The 16,246-nt window shown below is 41.6% G+C and overlaps 1 protein-coding gene across 15 annotated transcripts in view; it reads left to right on the top strand.

Moving 5' to 3' along the window:
- FNBP1 (formin binding protein 1) overlaps positions 1-16,246 on the top strand; it is a 337,048-nt gene that overhangs the window by 272,102 nt on the left and 48,700 nt on the right. For 7 of the 15 annotated variants that reach the window (XM_077478293.1, XM_077478325.1, XM_077478317.1 and 4 more), the window contains exons 9-10: positions 916-1,113; positions 7,793-7,975. In XM_077478293.1, coding sequence (XP_077334419.1) covers positions 916-1,113; positions 7,793-7,975 — 381 coding nt within the window. The remainder of the gene's footprint in view (positions 1-915; positions 1,114-7,792; positions 7,976-16,246) is intronic. The other 8 variants (XM_077478375.1, XM_077478383.1, XM_077478392.1 and 5 more) reach the window with 2 other exon arrangements.

Genomic DNA, 16,246 nt, shown 5'->3' on the forward strand with positions numbered 1-16,246 from the left:
CCTCGCGGTGCACTCCGCATCCCTACGGTGTGCACCTGTCACCTCGCCTCAAGGTGACCTGACAACAAATTGCCCACAACAACCAGTCAGAATTTCCCTTTCATTCTCTTACACTCTTCTGAAAACATAACTAGGAGGATCTGCTTGGTTGAATTGAGTAATGGAATTTTTCATTATTGAACACATACACGTGAGGTCCATTCTCTTCATAGTTTCTGGCCCAGTCACTTTTACCTCTTGTATACTTTCAGTGTAACCTTTGTACAGGACAGTGGGAATGTGTCCTGGACCGCAGGTGCTTTTCTCCAATATTTGAGTCGTGGTCCCTTTAAGGGGGACAGTTTTTGAGACATTTGCGGAGTACTCAGGGGTTCTCACCCATGATGGGTGTGGTGTTTTGGGGGGGAAGTATGGCTGAAGTAGGCTGAAGTAGACTAATTTCCAGTACTCTTTGAATTGTTAGGTCCATAGTAGGGACTCGGGATTTCAGAGTTTTAAATAGTTTTGGGTGGGAAGAACCTCCAAACCCTGACTACCAGGACTCTGGTCCCGTAGGGGTTAAGCCCCAGGCAAGGGAGGCTTGAAAGGCAGCAGAGGGAAATCAGAACCTGTGTCTGTGAGGCAGTGTGGAAAAGTTCAGTAGCTGTGAGCAAAGTGAATGCTCTGGATACTGAGACATTTTTTGCTGAATCTCTGCGGCCTGTATGGAACCCTAAAACTTGGAGTTACCTTACCCCAGTGTGGGACCAAGAAAACGGCAGTGAGCCAGTCATGTGGTTCCTTTGTGCTATATATGTTACCTGTTTGGGAGGAATTAATAAAGAGCTGTTTTCTTTTACAAATGGCTGCTGCTGGTGATCTCTGACCCCCATGTGACACTTTTTATAGACTCTCCTATTATTTTCTATATTTCAGGATTCTCAGACAGTCATAGAAGCCTTCAAATCTGGGTTTGAGCCTCCCGGAGATGTTGACTTTGAGGACTTCACGCAGTCCATAAAACGCACTGTGTCGGACACTAGTCTTACAAACACCAAGGCTGACGGGAAGACCGATCCCAAAACCCCTGGCAAATCCCGCGGAAAGTTGTGGCCTTTCATTAAGAAAAACAAGGTACTTTCCACCTCTTATAAAAGTTTATTACTGCTTAAATCCCAACAATTTTATTTTTGTTAAATTTAAATATTTTTTTTGTTTTAATAAGATTTACTGTCTGTTTTGTTGATTTATTTTATTTTTTTTATAATATAAGTTAAGTTGTTGATGCATTTATTATTTTACTTACCACCTGATTAATCACCACTCATAAACTGCATGCTAACTGCTGTCACTTTAAATCACTGTTTATACCATTGGTTATAAACAATCTGAACTGCTGTGTGAACTTGATTTTCAATCTTTGCCACTTTTAAAGAGTCCTAAGACCTTAGAAAAGTATGTGATTGCAGCATCACCTTCATCCCTGACCTTGGGGAACATTGGTTGACTATTCTATGAAAAAAATTCAAAGAAAATAGTCTGACCGTAAAAACGACTCAAAATAAAAAATTTTTTTTGTTTTTTGTGTTTACAGCAAATGCAGTTAGGGTTAAATGTAAACTCATCCCAGCATTGATATTACAAGCTTTGCATGGTTGGAGGTGTGGTTAATCCTGTTGGCGTTTTTTATCCCCAAAGATAAGCTAATTCAGACAGAATTTCTAGTTCCACCCAACTACAACAATTGCAATGCCAAATAATGGTGTCAGCTTCTCTCAGTCAATTTTTAAAAGGAACAGATATGTGTTTTGAGGCTGTTTGCCTTTAGACGCTTTGAGTGAAACTTTATATGGATCTTAACAAGCAGGGTGTGGAGGAAGGGGGGTTAACCCTCTGACTCATTCACGTGTGTGTACATTTCAGTTTCAGCTATTGAGCTCTGTACACAACAGGTTTTTCTTCAACACAGCAGTTACGTTTAGCCTGGTAAACATGTAAAAAGGAGCTTAGAGCTCTACCTGCTGGCTAAAAAGAAGGATACAACATATATGCAATATCTCAAATCTATCTGCATAAACAGATTGAAAAAAAATTGTTTTTGTACACACCCTTATTAATAAAGAAAATGTATATAAACCACTAGATTCCATTTAGAGTGACTGTCTAGTTAAAGCTTTTTTTTAAATCACTTTCAGCCAAGAAAAACCTTTATAGTTAGGCCCTTTCAGATGGAGTGGACTGTTCAGTGGAATCTGTCTGCTGAGCAGGTGGATGCAGAGCAGACACAGCCCGCTTTTCTCTATGGGACGGTCGGATGGAAAGGGCCTGGCTGTTTCCATCGAACTGTCATTCGATCTGCTAGGTGAATATGGAACGGATCTCTCTGTTTTTGGCAGCTTGGATCGGATGCCGGCGTGTGTCAGTGGACAAATGTCTGCTGACATCCGCCACTCCATAGAGAGCTATAGATGGTCCGATCAGGTCCGCCTGAAAAGGGGGCCTTACCCCTCCCATCACCCATGCCTTCACTGTCTCGACGAGAGATACACTGGCTGAAAAATTCTCTGCATCCAATTGTTTTGACTTTCAGGGGTGAAGGGTTATTGCTTTCACACTTTTGATCTCTTACATCAACTAATAGCCATTTTCTGAGTTAGACAATTGCCATGATAGCCCACTTTTTCAGATGACTAGAAGAGACTAATGCTCTTGTACAGATGATACATTTTGCCTTGTATTGTCTCTAATCCTTGTTTTGGATGAGTTGACTATTGAGTCTGAAAGAAAATGGCTGAGTCTTACTGTTTACAAGTGGTCTTTAATTGTGGAATACAATACTGCCTAATAATGTTAAAAAAGTGGGTCCATTAATTTTGAAATATGTTATCTATTGGCCAGTACAATGTACGTTTTCAAACACTTTCAGGTTTATTAACTTCTTTCTAAGAAAACGCAAGAAAATCTTCCTTCCAGCTCCATCACCTGCTTGCTCCTTGCTACATACTACAACTTTCAATGAACATATACACATTACAGCCCAACCCAAGCCAAAGCTTTATGTTTCTTTTTTCGTTTTGGATAGAGCAGAACAAATAGAACCTCGGCCAGGGTTGTTATTTTGGTCTGTGATCTCTGTGAGGAGATTCATCCTCTCCTCCTGTCCCTATGACACCAGGGTAAGGAACGAGAGGCAGATGGTAGTAGAGTAATGGAACAGGAAGACATCAGCTGCAGTTAAAACCTGACAAGGTTGTTAATCCTTTAGGTTGGGTTCACACTTGCTGCGGCCGTGGCTCACAGCAAAGGTCGGGTGCGCCCCTGTACACCGATTCAGTTGTGAATCAGGTCCGAATTTTTGCCTGAATTTGTGCCTAAATGGAGCCAGGACCCTTTTCAAATGCTAACCGCCACTGCATCGGAGGTGTGTGAACTGGCTCCATCGAGAGCCGGTCACAGTCTTCTGTCATGCAAATTGGATGTAAGGAAACGCACATCCAATTTGCATAATTGTGAACCCAGCCTTACTTAAATATATTTTTGTTGCTCTCTCTGTCAATTCATCTCACCTGGTTGTCCTTAATTCTGGGTAAAAAATCTCTCTAGTGGGTACACAGACAACTTCCAAGTTCCAAAACTTTATTGCACTCTCCAAAACTAAAAAAAGGAAATATACTGTGTGTACAGTACTGTGCAAAAGTTTTTGTCAGGTGTGAAAAAATGTTGTAAATGAAGAATGCTTTCAGATATAGAAGTTTTAATAGTTTATTTTTATCAATTAATAAAATTGAGTTTCTTCAAAAACTGAGTGAAAGTGTACCTAGAAGAATTGATGCTGTTTTGAAGACAATGGGTGGCCACACCAAATATTGATTTGATTTGAATTTCTCTTCTGTCCATTTAGTTTCCATATTGTTAATTGATAAAGGTAAACTATTTCTGAAAGCATTCCTAATTTACAGCATTTTTTTCTCACCTACCTAAAACTTTTGCACAGTATTGTAGACTCTCTCATAAAAGTTCTCTACAAGGCAGTAGGGGTGGCACTGCCCAGTTACTGTTCTTCCATTCTTCCAGTGTTCACTACGACAAAGGTGGGTATCTGATGTCAGGTGTATGAATCTGAGAGCGAGGCATTCAGTTGAAGAGCCAAAGCTGCCTCTGATCCATACCCCTGGTGCCACACCTCATCCACGGATACAGTACAGCAAAGAACGTGGAGGCCATGCAGAGCAATCACCCTTGGCACACATAAAAAGCCCACCTATGCTTAACTTGTGAGAGTCCTTCAAATGTGGACTTTTCCTAAAAGCTGCCAATTTTCCTCACCATTGTTTCTCTGCCTGAACTCCCATCATCTGTTAGATACAGCTGAGTGGTCTGAAAGAGAATTTGTAGGTCATTTCTGTATTAAAAGAGTTAGAACAAACAATAATGCGTTTGATTTACTAAAGAATTAGAGGCCGTTCACTTTGTGAACTAAATGTTCACTTTGCAGAGTGAAAGAGAGCAAATAATTTAAACCTGTATTCACTTTGTTGTTACCAGTCATGTGCTGTTTATACTAGAATTCCTTTGCACACAATTGGATATATAAAGTGAACCAAGGTTCCCCTTATTTAATTATTATTACATATTATTTATTTATTATAGGTACTTGTATAGCGCTGACAATTTATGCAGCGCTTAACATATACAGTATATTATACATTCACTTTGGTCCCTGCCCGCAAGGAGCTTACATTCACCTTGGTCCCTGCCCGCAAGGAGCTTACATTCACCTTGGTCCCTGCCCTCAAGGAGCTTACATTCACCTTGGTCCCTGCCCTCAAGGAGCTTACATTCACCCTGGTCCCTATATCGGTCCCTAAAGTGTGTACTGACACACTGGTGTTTTTTTCCCCTGTTCAACCCAGCAGGGCTGAACAGAAAAAAAAAAACTACAGCTCAGGAGGAGCCGTTGTATTAACCATGTGATGTTAGTACAGCAATCTCCCCTGTTCAGAAAAAAAGTCTTTCTTAGAAACCGCTAGAAAATGTGTTCTACATCAATCTTCCATCCAGCTCCCACACCTGCTTACTCCTTGCTACATACTACAACTTTCAATGAACATATACATATTACAGCCCAACCCCAGACAAAGCTTTGTTTCTTTTTAGTTTTGGATAGAGCGTAAGAAGTAGAACCTCGATCAGGGTTGTTATTGTAATCTGTGATCCCTGTGGGGAGATTCATCCTCTCCCGGATGCCCCTGCGCCAGAACACTCTGGTAAGCGGCTGAGAGGGAGCCGATCGGAAGACCTTTTCCGTTCATGACACATTGACAGGCTTCTATCCGACCGGCTGCAGTACACACTGGCAGAGTCACGCCAGCTTTCTATTGAACCTGCTGATGCTGCCCAACATTTGGCCCATGTGTACTAGGCTTAACTTAAATTCATACATACACATACTGGGGCCAATTTAGACAGGAGCCAATTAACCTACCAGCATGTCTTTGGAGTGTGAGAAGAAACCAGAGTACCCGGAGGAAACCCCCGCAAGCACAGGGAGAACAAGCAAACTTACCAATATTCACTAATTTAATAGCCTTCTCTCCTTAGATGAATCAACCCTAATGTATTTGATCATAAATTATGAGAATATTCAAAACTTTCTTCAGACTAATTAACATATTTCAAAATGGACTCATATTGTGTACCTGTGCTAAACACAATGCAGGTAAACTGACAGCGAGAGTTAAATGTAGGTGTCTAGATGTGTTTTTATGTACCCTAAAGTGTATCTAAATCCAAGAGCAATATACTGCAGCTTACCAGGCCTTAGAGGTGGTGGATACATCAGTTGTGTTTTTTTTCAGTTGTCTTTTTTACTTTGCTCATGCCAGTAACACTTCTTGTCATAGGGAGACCCCCTTCTACTGTCTGTATGGAATATGTGGAGGAGCAGCGGCGTCACCCTAGGCAGGAATTGTGTTACTGCCAGGCACCTTCCCGCATCTCCATAACATACAGTGGAGGCTTTCTGTAGACCACAGAGGGGGATTAGATAGGGCTGGTAACACTGCTGGATATTTCAGTGCACTTATTGAACAGATATAACAAAGCACTTTCAATGGTGTATTTAACAGACCAAAATAGAGCAAGTAAATGTTTTTTTTGTTGGAGCTTCCAAAAAAAGAGCCTCAAAAACCTGGCACTCAGATATACAGCTAGCAATCAGCTTTCATGTTGGATCTCTGCTGTGCATTCTTCCACAGCTAATTACTGGTCTCTAGGAAGGCTAGCAGACCAGTAGTAGAGAGTACCAGAGAACCTAAATTATGGGGGACACCAGAGAACTAAACTTGGAGCTGGACACTGATGAACATCCCAGGGTTCAGGAATTTCAGGGAGCTCTAAAAACCTTGGTAGAGGTATATAAGCATTCAACTCCTGCTGTCAATTTACTCAGTTTAATCCCAGTAATGTATCGCCATATTGAAGCTCTCTGGATTACCATTTTGCTTATTCATATGTCTTCCCAACCTTGGTTCCTTATTTATCATGGTGCATGCTGGGTCTCATAATCATCTTGCCTTCTGGTCTGCAGTTCTGAAAAGATTAGGTAACGTTACGGTGTTCGGTAAGCAGTCGTAACAAGGACTGTCCACCAAGATTATTATATTAAAAAAAAATATATATATATTAAGTCTGTGCCTTTTTTCCTCCAGACTTACACATGGAACACATCCTTTATCATATATAACATCTTATTTAGGGTTGCACTGATATATTTTTTTTACCGTCGAGTACGAGAACCTATTCTTGTACATAAGTACTCGCCAATACCGAGCACCGATACCTTTGTGGTGTGATTTCAGCCCATACAAAATGAATGAAGTCACTATAAAGAGCCTGGGTTCACACAAGAGCAGTTGGGGAAACCACGTGTGATTCGGACAGGAATCCCAACACATTCCTGTTTAAATCACATGCGATTCTTTGCAGTGCAATTTGAGCCCATTCATTTTGTTTGGGTTCAAATCGCACTGCAAAAGTATCGGTACTCGGTATTGCCGAGTATTTGTGTACAATTATCGGTACTTGTACTTGAGTTTTAGGTATTAGAGCATTAGCATGAGTACAAGTACTCATGTTAATGTAATGTAATAATGTTAATGTTAATGTTAATGTATCGGTACTGATATCAGTGCAACCCTAATCTTAGTGTCAGTGTTTTAACTCATACAGCTAAACAACACAATAGGGCACGTATATTTAGTACACTTTGACAGTGTTGTTCTTGTGCAGTTGATAGAGTTCCTTACTTGATTAAATAGGTAATATCCACGTGTAACGTTTAGATGAGAACTATCAATGCATGCCCTCCATTACTGGGAATCAGTCATCGGTCGTGGTTAGTGCTATCAAACATCTGTATGTAGAGTCAGAGGTTTCAGTCTGCATTTGGTGATTTGTGGGAGCCGCGCTCTCTTCTCCCCCCTACTCTCGGGGTTCCATACAAAACTGGTGAATGCTGCTTGCAGTTTGCATGGCTTCCTCCACCCTTAATTGGTTCATCGGGGATCTCTAAACTGTGTTTTCCACTCATCTTCTAACATTCTCAAGCTTTTTCTTTCTTTCCAAACCATGGCCGCAACTCATGGATTCCATCTTTCACTTTTTTTATTTTTCAAGTTTTTGTTGTGTTTTTACCATTGGTTCGGAATAAATATTGTTTAATCCTCATTTCGATTTTGTGTTTTGTTTTTTTTCCTCCTTATATCTTTTTATTTGGTTTATATTCTATCACTGCTCCTTTTCTTATACATAGCTTATGTCCCTCTTAACGTCCCCTCATCAGCCCCCTCCTCCTCCCCCTGCCTCTGCCTCACCCTGTGCTGTTCCCAACGGCCCCCAGTCTCCCAAGCAGCAAAAGGAACCCCTCTCCCATCGCTTCAACGACTTCATGACCTCCAAACCCAAAATCCACTGCTTCAGAAGTCTAAAGCGCGGGGTAAGTTGTGCTCTGGTTATCTCGCACTCGCTGTCCGTATTACCCTTGTACTACCCTTGTTGCACGAACAGTTATCAAAATTTTTAAAAAGTTTTATTTTGGTCATGTTGTATCAGTTTTACTTATATGTTTTTTTTTTCTTTAGTTTTTCTGTTTGCTTGTTTATTTTTTGTCCATAATAGTCACTATTGTGACTGGCTCATCATCTTAGCCACTGGCTAGCTGATAATTCTGGTTCCTATTTAGTTAAGCCAGCCATAGATGATACAATTTTCTTTCCTGAAATTCACTTGATTCCCCCATCAACTCGGTCATTGTTGATAGGGGGATGCCACCTACAAAGCTATTGTGTTCTCCTGGCGGGAAAGGGTAGAGCTGTGATCATTGCTAGCGGCTCTGCCCGCTGGCAATAATCCCATTCTAAAAACCCAACATGCTGGTTGTACCAAAGTTGATCAATGGATCGACTAGGGTACAATCAGCCTGCCCATGCCCATACATGGTTTGAATCTTCCTGCTGAAGCAGCCAAGATCTGATCCATGGCCAGCTTTATAGTCTTGACTTCTTGAAGCGGCACACTAAAGTCAGTGACATCACTGAGGTACAGAAGTGTAGAATCATCTTATAAATCTTGTAGCCTATTGGCACACTAAAGTCAGTGACATCACTGAGGTACAGAAGTGTAGAGTCATCTTCTGAATTTTGTAGCCTATGGGCACACCAAAGTCAGAGATATCACTAAGGCACAGTAGTGTAGAGACACATGTCAGGGTATGTTTAAGGGTTTAAATGGAACAATGCCATTTTGCTTATATGAGAGCTGATTTTGGCAAAGGGGTGTCTAGTCAGTGCTGTAGCTCCTACTTGTCCTCGGGCCAGGTCATGTGGGGAAATTTGTCTTATGTAGATATAGAAACTAAAAACCCAATTGAAGCTCCAACCCTTCAATATACAACATTTTACAGTTAGGGCCCCCCATTTATAAGAGAGAGCAGATAGTGCTATCTATTCTTTGCTGGACATCACATGGTTTACTCCACTCTTTGCCTGCATTTTATCATCCATAATGATCCATAAAGGGCAGATCGTTGTGTAGAGACCAGTGGTCCACATATGGTCTGCATAATAATGTGGAGAACACCTAGAGATAAGTAAACACATTAATAACATGACTGACAGGTCATGTGACTGGGCCTCTCTCCCCCAAAACGTTTTTTTTAATCATTTGTCGAAATGACTGGGGCCTTTGTTTGCTTCATACAGCATTTACCCAACAACCTAGTTGTAGCATTGAGTAAATTAAGGCTTAATAAAACTTTGATTTTATTATCATCAGTGCCAGCTAACCCATGGTCCTTTAACCATAAAAGTACAGTCTTTTAAACAGCACGGAGTTCTGGGATATGAACATAATGCTTTGATATAGTATTCGAATTCTGTAGCAGTTATGATGTAAAGCTCAGCCAGAAAAAAAAATCTTTTCTAAAGAGATAAAAACATTGGTATCGTTCTGATGTTAACAATAGGCCACAGTCACAGCAGTATAATGCCATTGTACCTGGGAAGTAATGCCATTCTTTGGTGATTAATAGGGCGTACTCTATTCCCCAGCATGCAATGGAAAAGGTCCCATCTAACAAAGGGTATGAAAGGAGAAGCACTCCATCGATGAGAGAACATTCCCTGTAAAAAGCATATTTCCCATTGTGTGCCAGCTTTGGTGTCATTGAAAAGGTTACTTGTCAGCAGAGCATGATTGGAACGGCAAAGTGCTCATTTCACATTGCCATCAAATGGGTTTGAAAGACAAAGTGATTATACAAGCCTCAGGCAACTTGTGGATATCCACAGCTGTTTGACAGCAAGACCCAGTAAGATCCTGACAAAGAATGCTGAAAATTGCACTTCGTTTTAAACAGGCACATTTTGCTACTGGTGTATTAAATGTTTCTGTATTGCACTTCTTAAAATTTACCTATTGCTAGTACAGAAAAAGGGCAGCCATTTTGAATTAATACTCAGGTCAACCAATCTCAACTATCCAGTGTATATATCTGAAGATGGTCACACGTTACATTTTGATAGCACATTTTATATAATTTCTTTAGGCCCCTTTCACACTGGTGCAACTTCTCATGCAATTTGGGACTACAAAGTCGCATGAGAAGTCATACCCCATGATTTCCAATGAGTACCATTCATATCAAAGTAGTCCCTGCATTGCTTTGGTCCAACTTTGTTGCAACGTGAGGTCCATAGACCTCAAGATTACATAGGCATTGCTTCAAGTTGCGTCAATATCGCTGTAAACAAGGCAGCAAAATCGTGCTACTTTCAAGTCGCACAAGTGTGAAAGGAGCCTTAATTTAACCAACAACTGTGCTGTGCGAAGGGCTCTTTAGGCAATCCATGAAAGTGTACTGTGAAGGTTCAGCTCAAGGGTAGAGCAGTCAATATACTGTACCGGAATACTTTTATGGGTGTACACATGGAAACACCAGAGTCATTGTCTGAAACAGCAGCACCTGGAAGCAGAAGGATAATAAAAGGTTTGAAAGTGATAGGTCTGTTTTATTATAATGATGTTCCTCTATGTACACTGCTGGGGAGAGAACCTAAAGGAAATTATTTTTAAAACCTGGTTACATGTTTCTCTTCTTCTTTACATTTAAGAGCTTCCCCCCGTGTTTATTAAAAAGACAGCGGGTTACAGCATCCAAACAAAAAGTGTGTTTTAAGGGCTTTTTGCCCACTTTTATTCAACAGTGAAGTTCTTTAACAGAAGAAGGGGTAGCATGTTCTTGCAGAACACCAATATCATAGAGCAGCCTTTCTCAACATTTTCAACACAAAGGAAACCTTGAAATAACTTTACAGGCTTGGGGAACCCTGCTAAAAGTTACTATACCTACAACTCATGATACATGGTGTCACTTAGAGGCAGAAATTGCTATTTGCTAAAGGAACCCCTAGCAACGTCTGGAGGAACCCTAGTTGAGAAGCCCTGTTGTAGAGCATACAACATAAATGCTTCAGCCTGCTGGGTATTGAGGTCAGTTTTGACCTTCAGTCTACTTCCACAGAAAAATCAACTTATCTCAGGCTTTGGTTTGCTAAAGTCACCTGTCTTAAGCCCCATACACACTATCAGATTTTCTGCTGATTTTTGTCTTCAGATTTACCAAACCCATGTAGTGCAAGTGCCTGCCTGATTGCATACAAATTGAAGCTCCTAAGATTGGACCTCATATTATATGGTTTTGGTAAATCTGAAGACAAAAATCAGCAGAAAATCTGATGGTGTGTATGGGGCTTTAGACGCCCAACAGACCAGTATCCAGACTCATACTTCCAGTGTGTCTGGAGACCTGCTTTTCCTTGGAAGCACAATAGTCTCCAAAGATGGATGAGGCCCTGAGCACTGGACTTCTCCTATACCATAAGACCTGTGCATGGCTCCACAATCAGTAGCTGCTGGTCACTATCAAAAGGTGTACCCAGTGTTGGAGGCTTCATCCCACCCAATACTCCACAAAGCCTCCAGTCTCCAGGACACAGGATTTCTTTATCAATCCTGGAGAAGACTACAAAGCCAGTTTTCTCCTCTCAAAACATGCCCCTCAGCCTAAATAAGTGAGAACCCTGAACCCTTATAACACTGTGACACATGGCTCTGTCTTGTCACAGTATTTTTTCAGGCAAACCTTGTGCCCCACTGGGGAGAGTTCCCTTTTCTTCCTATCGTAGAGAAATAGCAGAAAGTAAGTGGAAATCTATCATAAAACCTGGAACAGGAGTCTCCACTTGAAGATTACCATCTGCTCCTGTTCTCTTGACAGCTGTAAAATGTTAAAGTGGATTTCCAGTCATTTTTGTGTTTATTAAAAGTCAGCTGCTAAAAAAAAAGCATAACTGTGGATTTTTAATAAACAGTCACTCACCTGTCCTATGATTCAGCAGTGTGCTCACCCCAGATGTTTTCACCGTGTCCTCCCTCAGCGGGGCCAGCATCTTTACTATAGGCACTGCCAGCATCTTTACTATAGGCACTGCCAGCATCTTTACTATAGGCCCCGCCAGCATCTTTACTATAGGCACCGCCAGCATCTTTACTATAGGCACCCTGCTGTGACAGCTTGTGGCTTCGTGAGCGGTGCTGCGCTCTGTGGCTGATCCCAAAGTCAGGAACGGGCAGAGATTTGAACCATTTATGGGCAGGCTGATTGTACCAAGCTAATTGATCAATCAACTTGGGTACAAGCAGCCTGTCTGATTCTCTTGCGATTATCGCTAGCACCTGCTATTGCCACTAGCAATAATCACTGTCTTCTCCTGGTGGGGATGGCTTCCCCGGCCCACCCCCGCCAGGAGAAGACAATGGCCCAGCAGGAGGGATTACCACATCAACACTGTCTGCGGTTACAGGAAAGAAATTTGCTCCATGTATGGCTGGCCTTAGTCACATTGATCCCCAGGACAGAGAGGTGAATCTCTACATCAGGGACACAGACAACAATACAAACCTGACAGGGGTTCTAACTGTTCTGAACTCTATCCAAAACTAAAGAAAAAAGTTTTGGCTATTGATATGCTTTACATTTATATTCAGTCAGGTAGGCCTTTACAGTTATAAATTTAGTACATAGGAAGCTGTACAATCAAATTGTAACATGGGTGTGACCAGCTTTAAGGTAAATTTCCCCAATATGGCTGCATTTACTACACATTGAGAATTTGTTTTAAAGGGTAACTCCAGCTCCATTTTAGTTTTAAAGGGTATCGATTATAATGCATCTTTCACAGATCTAGCTAAATAAAACTACATTTTAATTGGTTGCTATAATATACTAGACTTCGCAACAACACGATCACACCTTGTACTGTGACACCAAAAGTTGAACATGAATCCTGAGGAGACTGTAGACACAGCTGTGTACATTTGTTACCTGAGAAGACAGAGCCGTGTCTCCAGTTTCGGCATGGCCACAAACAATATTTGATCATAATCCTGGGCACTTTAGGTGCATATAGAGTGTAAGTAGGCTAGACAGGTAATAAATACTGACTACAAAACTGCTCTTTTCCACACCTACCTTACCGTGTCAAGACTACAAAGAATAGGGCTGGTCTTTATTGGGTGCAATGTAAGTACGGGGCTTTAACTGTGGCCAAAGTAACCACTTGTTTGCTTTTGTTTTGTTTTGTTTGTTTGGCGGACTCACCAGCAGGCTCAGTCTTTATATTTTCACAAAGGGATGATGAAGAGGACTTTAGGGAAGCCCACGTGTGCCTTTGAGGCTAGGGACTATGTTGTAAGTGACTCGGTGATAGACTGACTGGCAGCCGGCTCCCGCACACACTAAAACCATTCAGTAGATTGCTGCTTCCCCTTTCTGATGGCAAATCAGAACAGAGGAGTTGGACTCCATTCTGGGGGGGGGGGGGGGTCTGCTAAGGGCCAGCATGTACTAAGGTTCAGAGAAGTGAGTCACACAGTGGTGGCCTGTCTATACGGGGTGTAGATGCGCTACTCCCCCCAATCCATGCACCCGGCCCCTAATCTACATTCAAGGCGACCGGGTGCATGGATTTCATTGTGTTTCTTTTTGGGGGTTTTAAGCACATGATTAGAGCCTAAGGCTCTAATTGGCTTAAAAAAGGTGGTCTTAGGGCACAGAGCACTGCGTCCTGAGCCCCCCCAGTTGTGTGACAATAGCGAATGAATATTCGCTCGTGTCTTCCTAAATCTCCTCCCGGCCAATCAGGAAGTGGGTCCTGAGACCCAATTGGCCAAGGAGTCTTAGGACTAACCCGGATCCTTGTCATCCTAAGGTAAGGAGGCATCTGAACGCCGCCTTCCCATCTGTCTCCAGGCTGACAGAATGCATGACATTTCCAGTGAATGACTCACAAAATAGGAAAATGCTAAATGGAAACACAATTAGCATACCAAAGGTATAAACAACATAAATAGGTCAGTAACCTAATGTTACATAAACATAAATAGGTCAGTAACCTAATGTTACATAAACATAAATAGGTCAGTAACCTAATGTTACATACCAAGCAGTAATGTTGCAGTGCAACAAAAAGGGGAAAATAAAGGGGGGGTGGAGGGTAGCCAAGGGGAAGCAGGGGGGGGGAGGAAGGAAACAAGGGCCAAAATTCACGGGTCTCTACCCCGTGCATTGCACTCCGTCACAGCATCTGCATGAAAGTACTAACTGCCACCTTAACCAGAGATCCCGAGGGACCAAAAGTTGTTAATTTTTAACCTTGAAAATGATCCGGTAAAAATGTCCATCAACAGTGATGATCTAAATGGGTATGCTGCCTTTAACAGCTTCATAATGGGGATTATTTATTGCCTTTGTGGCCAGATAAATTAGGTCAGCTAATTGTTGTCTCTCACATGCTACACAAAGTTCTTTGATGTAGTGTACTGATCCATCTCTCTGTGCCTCTCTTATGCCCTGTACACACGGTCGGACATTCTGATAACAAAATCCATTCGATTTTTTCCGACGGATTTTGTGCCAGTCTTGCATACACGCGGTCGGACAAAGTTGTCGGAAAATCCGATCGTTCTTAACTAGGTGACATACAACACATACGTCGGGACTATAAATGGGCCAGTAGCCAATAGATGTGGTCTCTTAATTTATTCTGAGCATGCGTGGCACTTTGTCTGTCGGAATTGTCTACATGCGATCGGAATTTAAACTGATTTTGTTGTCAGAAAATTTAAGATCCTGCTCTCAAACTTTGTGTGTCGGAAATTCCGACGGAAAAAGTCAGATGAAGCCCACACGATCGGATTTTCCGACAACGCGATCCGATCGCACATTTTCCGTCAGAAAGTCAGACCGACAGAGCATTAGAGATTTTTTATTACCAAGCAACAGTAAAGAAGAACTAAACCCTCCTATTGTTTTCAGCCAAGGAAGCTGCCATCTTGGCCTCTATTTGATCTTCAGCTGCCATGAAACTGTACATGTGATTAGTTACAGCCATTTGGTGGTTTGGCAGTTTGGTTGAGAGCACAATCAATGTGGCAGTTACATTCCCAGCACGTGCCTGGAATGTAACTGTTTTTTTAAACTTAAATTGATGGGTTTAGTTCCACTTTAAGTCAATACAGCTTGTTTAGGTGCTCACAGTCCAGTGTCAATGATCACCAGTTGGGTGTAGGTGTGCTTGGCTTTCTACTTCTGTTATCAACATGGCAGTAAGTACCCCCTAAAAATGCATATTTGTGTGCACCTTTCAGCACACCTCAGCAACTATAGCCATGCCTCTTTGATAAGTGCAGCAGAGACATAAACTAGTGTAAATCTGCATCATGGTAACTTAAAGTGGAAGTCAAGGCACCAGTAGAGATACCACCTCAGCCTTCCATGCATGAAGCTAAAAAAAACGTTCAGATTTTAGAACCACTGTAAAGACAACAATAAAACCTGACAGCAATTTTAACCTTTCATAACTCTACTCAAAAAGTTTTTTGCCCCTTGGAGTCATTTTCTTTCTCCTTTCCTTTCTTGCTGCCAACTGTTCCTGGCACAAAAAAACAAGGGAGGAAATCTTCTTCAACACCAACTGCAATAAAAACCTTATTAATGATCTAACCTCTTCCGCACTATCCAAAAAACAAATAAAATAATGTAGTTGAACCTTAGTGCATGCTGGTCCTGAGACGTGTCCTTAATATGAACATTTCAAGTTGCATTTCTGCTCGCCGTCTTGTGTTTTTAGTTTGTAGAGCCGTGTGTCACCCCAGGCCTATCTCAACCTGCTGTAATCACTGTCCTATTGTGACAGCCATAGAGCCAGAGCTTTATACACCATTAGTTGTAACCTGTAGCCCCTAGCTAGACATTTGCTTTCATTAGTTTGAGTTGCTCTCATGTGGATATTGGCAATCTTTGTTTCTCTTGCAGTTACGGTGGATTTCTATAGTAGCCAATCAGTTTTCATAGGCTACCCATACAGCTCCTGGCTTCTGATTTGCTGCTACAGGTCACATACTCTTTACACTATAGACCCTGTTTGTATCTGAAGGAGTAAAGGCTCCTGGTGACTACAGCAGCCTATTCTTCCATTCCACTATTAGGCAGGGTTGCCAAATGTCTATGAATATACAGTATACAGTCCAGAAAAGTTGCAGACAAATTAAACTTGGCCCTAAAGTCCTAAATAAAAAGAAAAAAAATCTTGGCTTTAGTTGAATATCAGTGAATCATTATCCACTTGAAGACCGGTCCTTTTCTGGC

The sequence above is a fragment of the Lithobates pipiens genome, unplaced genomic scaffold (assembly GCF_037356315.1).
Source record: "Lithobates pipiens isolate NorthernLeopardFrog02 unplaced genomic scaffold, aLitPip1_a1.2 Scaffold_1, whole genome shotgun sequence".
In the NCBI taxonomy this organism is placed as follows: Eukaryota; Metazoa; Chordata; class Amphibia; order Anura; family Ranidae; genus Lithobates; species Lithobates pipiens.